This window comes from Pteropus alecto, unplaced genomic scaffold, assembly GCF_000325575.1.
Source record: "Pteropus alecto unplaced genomic scaffold, ASM32557v1 scaffold15, whole genome shotgun sequence".
Classification (NCBI taxonomy): Eukaryota; Metazoa; Chordata; class Mammalia; order Chiroptera; family Pteropodidae; genus Pteropus; species Pteropus alecto.
In genome coordinates this window covers 39,780-44,571 of record NW_006436286.1, presented here as the reverse complement: position 1 = coordinate 44,571, position 4,792 = coordinate 39,780, and the positions used below count along the sequence as shown (strand labels likewise).

Sequence of the window (4,792 nt, the reverse complement as noted above, 5' to 3'; positions counted from 1 at the left end):
TGCGAGCTGCCGGCCGGCGGTCCCAGGCCGGTGGACCGTTGGCGGAGGCCTGAGCGCGAGCTGTCTGGACACGCTTGAGCCATCGGGTTCCGGATGCGGGCCGCCAGGAGCGAAGCCGCGAGGGAGGCGCCGGGCGCAGGGCGGGCTTTCCCTCCCCGCGGGAGTCATCGCGGCACGGTGAGTCGGCGGGCTCGGGGAGCCGCCAAGCCCAAGGCCAGGAGGCAGGGAGGGCTTGAGGCCACCCCGGCGGGAGCCTCGTGCCGGTGGACGCAGCTTCTGGGAGGCGTTACAGAGCTCTCGCTTCTGCAGTTTCCGCCGTAGTGAAACTGCAGGACGTACAGAACGATGGGCAGCCTTTCCCAGAAAGCCAGGCGCAGGCGTGGAGGGGTCTCAGGACCGGCCGCTCCAGGTCAGGCTGAGGCTCTCGGGGCTGTTTCATAACCCGACACCCCCTAGGGATCCTGGCCAGATTCCCTAGCCAATGTAAAGACCACTCTGGGAGGTGCTTTAGAGTTTTAAAGATAATTTAAGAGAATTCTGGGGTGACTGGTGGCTTCCCAGCAGACTTTATCCTATAAGCAGCAGGAACCCACTTGGGCTGTTTGCTGACAGCTCACCGAAGGCGGGTTCACAGAAGTGCACTCTGGGTGGTGGTTTATGAAGTCTGGACCGAGTCCATCTGCATGCGTGCAGCCTAGCCATGGTCCTTGGTGTTTAATGTGGCCAGTAAGGTGGCTCCGATGAAGTTCACAGTGGGGCCCTCATGTTACCTCACACAACCTTTGTTCCCCCCTGAGGTTATCATCTCACACACCAGCAAACAGGCTTTCATGTGAGAAGGCAAGACACAGGCCATCTGTGGAAAGCTGTGTTATGCAGCCTGCACCTGACCTTCCCCTGAAAGCTGTCATAAGGCCAATACATGTGGCACCCTGGAAGGGCAGTTTACCAAACCAGGACACAAGACTACTGGGGCTGTTCCTATACCTGGCATCTCCACCCTCACCCCCTTAAAAAAAAAGAAGAAAAAAAAAGCCTCCTTTGACAAGTAACAGGTCTTTTAAGACCAATATTGTCGAGCTCTAGAAGACTGACTTGAAGGTGAGAATACAAGGCTATTCAGGCTTTTTCATATCGCCTATAACTAGGTTAACCGTAGGTCTCAATTTGCCTGGAATAACCCTAGTTTATGACTTGTCTGGTCATTAAACATACATAATCATCTTTGTGAGCAGTAGAACCAATTCACATATTAATACTTACGCCTAAGGACTGGCCTGCCATCTGTATAGAGTGCCCAGGCTAATGCCACCAAAGGCACCAGCTATGGTGTTTTTCCCTTCCCAATAGGTTTTATGTGTTCCTAGGTTTCTTCCTGAGAAGTTGAGATCTCATTTCTTCAGTAGTCTTAACTGAGTGCCTCCTGTGAGCCAGACTGCTAGCAGGCTCCAGGGAAATGAGACAAACATGTTCTGGCCTTGGTACTGGAGAGACAGACATGTAAGTAGGTATTTGTGGTGCCTTGGGACAACTGCTATAAAAGCAGCTCGGAGTCTTGGCAGGCTTCGCATAGGGGTCATTTAAGCTGGGCCTTCACACCTGGATAGGAGTTTGCGAGAGAGAAGGGACGTTGGCTGCATTCCAGACAAGGACCATACATGTTCCTCTCTGAACACGTATTTATCCCACTGCGTGCCTCGTAGTGCCAGACCTTGAAGATACAAAGCTGACCCCAGACAGGTGGGGACCCTGCATCACAGAGTTTATGCCTAGCAGAGAACCCCACTGTTGAAGAATCGTACAGACGAGGTGTGTTGCAAAGGACAAGTACAGGGAGCTGTGGGACCCTATAGGGGACAAAGTCTGTGCATGGCGCCACTATATAGTTTTTATGTCTCAGTGGTTGACATTTTGGTCGCTGGATGTCATCACAAATCTAGCTCTTTTTCCCTCAGTTTTATTTTGTAAAAATACAGAGTTGTACATATGCGGGTGGACATCATGGTGTTTTGCTGTAACTGTTAATTCTTCCTCCACCAGCATTTGTCAGACTGAGCAGGCGGTGGGCCTGATGGCCGAGGACATCAGCCAAGAAGCCCTGGCGGGAACAGGCACTCTGTGGGCGGCCCTCAGGGCACTCCTGCCCGGCACTAAAGAGGAGCTGCGGCTGGACCTCAGCGAGAGAGTGGAGAGGGGCGTGGCGCTGCTGCTGCAGCAGGCCACCGACCTCTTCTACAGGGGCCGGAGGGCCGAGTGTCTGCAGACAAGCGAGGTCATCCTCGACTACAGCTGGGAGAGACTCAACACCGGGGCCTGGCAGGACGTGGACAAGGACTGGCGTCGTGTGTACTCCTTCGGCTGCCTTCTGAAAACCATGTGTCTGTGTGAGGCGCCTGGGGACGCTACCACCGTGGCCACGGCCCTGAAAGTCTGTGACATGGGCCTGCTGATGGGGGCGGCCATCTTTGAGGACATCCTCATTAGAGTCGCTGCCGTCCTCCAGACGCACCTTCTCTCTGGAAAAAGGCCTGCCCGAGGCCCAACCCAGGAGCCGCCCATCACGAAGGTATCTTGTGGGTTGGTCAGTGAGCACACCTAGCGCCATCCACAGCCCTGTGTTTCTAGAATAACGGGTCAGCCTCGCCAGGGGCGAGGCCTTCGCATGCTGACCTCTGGCTGGAGGGTCAGAAATGGAGCCGCTCCACCTGCTCTCTCTGTTCATTCTTCCAGTTTCTGCCCGTTCGGGGGTGTGTGGGGCAGGGGCTGGGGGGAGCTTCGTGGTTCCCAAGGGAAACAGCTCAAAGGGACAGTGCAGATGACAGCAGCAGCCAGGTAGTCCATCTCGTGCAGTTTTCCTTGCTCGGCTGGTTAAAGTGTCACCCACTTTTCTGGCTGCCCAGTCCCTGTGCTGCTGTGTGGCTGGTACCACACGTGCCATCGTTAGGTCCTTGCACATGTCCCTGTTGGAGTTTAAGTGCACGTGCCAAAGGACACCCTAGGACACCGAGCATGGTTTACTGAGAAGGCTGCAGACCCAGTGCTGATTCACAGCCTCACCTTGGGTGCCTCTGGGCAGGTCTGTTCACAAGGAGAGAACAGTGCGGGAAGATAGTCAACCTCATCTCTGGTTTAGAAAAAGATGCACGTACACTGAAACAGCCATTTTGGACTATGAAATTATCAAACGAGGTTTTACACATCACGCAGTGTGGCCAAGGTTTCCATGGAGGTCAGGACATGCTGTACTGGTTGACCTTATAGAGGGCAGGGCACACATGCGGATCAAGGGACAAACACCTGTCCCCTTTGACCCAGGGGTTGCCTTGCCCATTCCCATCCTGTCTGTCCAAAGGGCATATGGAGGTGGCTTCGTGCCCAGGCTGCTGCCTGTGGTGGGGCTGGTGTTGGGCAGTGGACATAGCTGAGAGGCTGAGAGCTCAGGCTGTGGAGCCAGCCTGCTAGGGTCAGGCTCCCACTGCCTGCGAGTCAGGCAAGTGTTGTAGCCCCTTTGTGCCCCCTCGGTTCCCCTGCCTGTAAGAGGGGGTTTGCTCAGCAGCTTTATCGAGCATCAGCAGTGGTCCAGGTGTGTCAGGTGCAGAGGTGACAGTACAGAAAGGCCTGGAACCTGTCCTGGAGCTCAGTCTAGTGGGCTGTAAAGAATGGCTTCTTGGGTGGGGAGAAGTGGGGTCAGCTTCACGTAGTTTGGTCTTTGACGAGTGATATGTGAAAATAACAGCCCACCACCGATGGAGTCACAACAAGGGGACAGGCAGGTGTGCTGCCCAGCGCATCACCCGCAGGCGAGGACATGAGTTAACGCTGCAGCAACGCGGAGAACGGGTTCGGGGTCCAGCAGTGGGGGCGGCGGGAGGTGGCTCATGCTGGGCCACCTGGGTACTGGGTACTTTTGCACGAGGTCTCATCTCCCCGTTTAGCAGGTGAGGAAGGAGGAGCGCGGGGACAGTGACGTGCTCAGGTCACGCGGTCGGGAGACGGGCGAGGACAAGACACTGCAGGGAAAGTGGGCGAGCCGAGTGCCCGGACGCAAGACGCAGGGTTGCTTGCTTGTTGTGACTGTGACTCCCTGTGGGTCAGGCACGTGTCTGGGACACTGGGAGAGGGACACCTCGTGAGGAGGGGCTCTCATGTCAGTGGCAGCCGTGGGGTGGGAAGCTCTCCTCTCTCACAGAGCCTCTGTGAACGCAGTACGTTCCTTCTATAATTGAACAAACATTTTTAACAAACTGGTAAAGAAAAAACACCTCGCTGTCACAAGAAATCAATAATAGTGGGAGCCCCGACGACGATGGTAGGTGTCAGCTGCCACCGTTATCGGTGACACTGCAGGTCTCCCACCACGGACGCACACTCCGAGAGGAAGGCCTCCCGTTTTGGCGTTCTGTGGTGGCCGCGACTTTGTTTTGTTTTGACTCTGAACAGAAAGCCAGGGCGGAGCGAGCCTCGAGTCCAGACGTGACGGCGGGAGGAGCGGTGCCCCGGCTGCACTGCCCGTCCCTTCAGCATTTCCGGGAGCGCTACCTGCTGCCCCAGAGGCCCGTGATCCTGGAGGGCGTGGTGGACCACTGGCCATGCATGAGGAAGTGGAGGTGGGTGGCCGTGAGCCCCAAGGCCCACCCTGCCATGGTGGCGTCCCCAAAGGCTCCCTGCACTCAGCCCACTGTCCGAGTGGACTCATCACTGCCATCCTAGGGAGGATGAGACCTGACGGCCCTGAGCCATCCCTCGCGAGGGCCCGCGTTATCTCCCACGCAGTTCGTCAGGGTCTTGGGGG

The 4,792-nt window shown here is 56.4% G+C and overlaps 1 protein-coding gene across 1 annotated transcript in view; it reads left to right on the top strand.

Moving 5' to 3' along the window:
• Nucleotides 1-6: 6 nt before the first annotated feature.
• KDM8 (lysine demethylase 8) overlaps nt 7-4,792 on the top strand; it is an 11,605-nt gene continuing 6,819 nt past the window's right edge. The window contains exons 1-3 of the mRNA XM_006912512.2: nt 7-177; nt 2,041-2,566; nt 4,441-4,607. Coding sequence (XP_006912574.1) covers nt 2,072-2,566; nt 4,441-4,607 — 662 coding nt within the window. The 5' untranslated portion in view covers nt 7-177; nt 2,041-2,071. The remainder of the gene's footprint in view (nt 178-2,040; nt 2,567-4,440; nt 4,608-4,792) is intronic.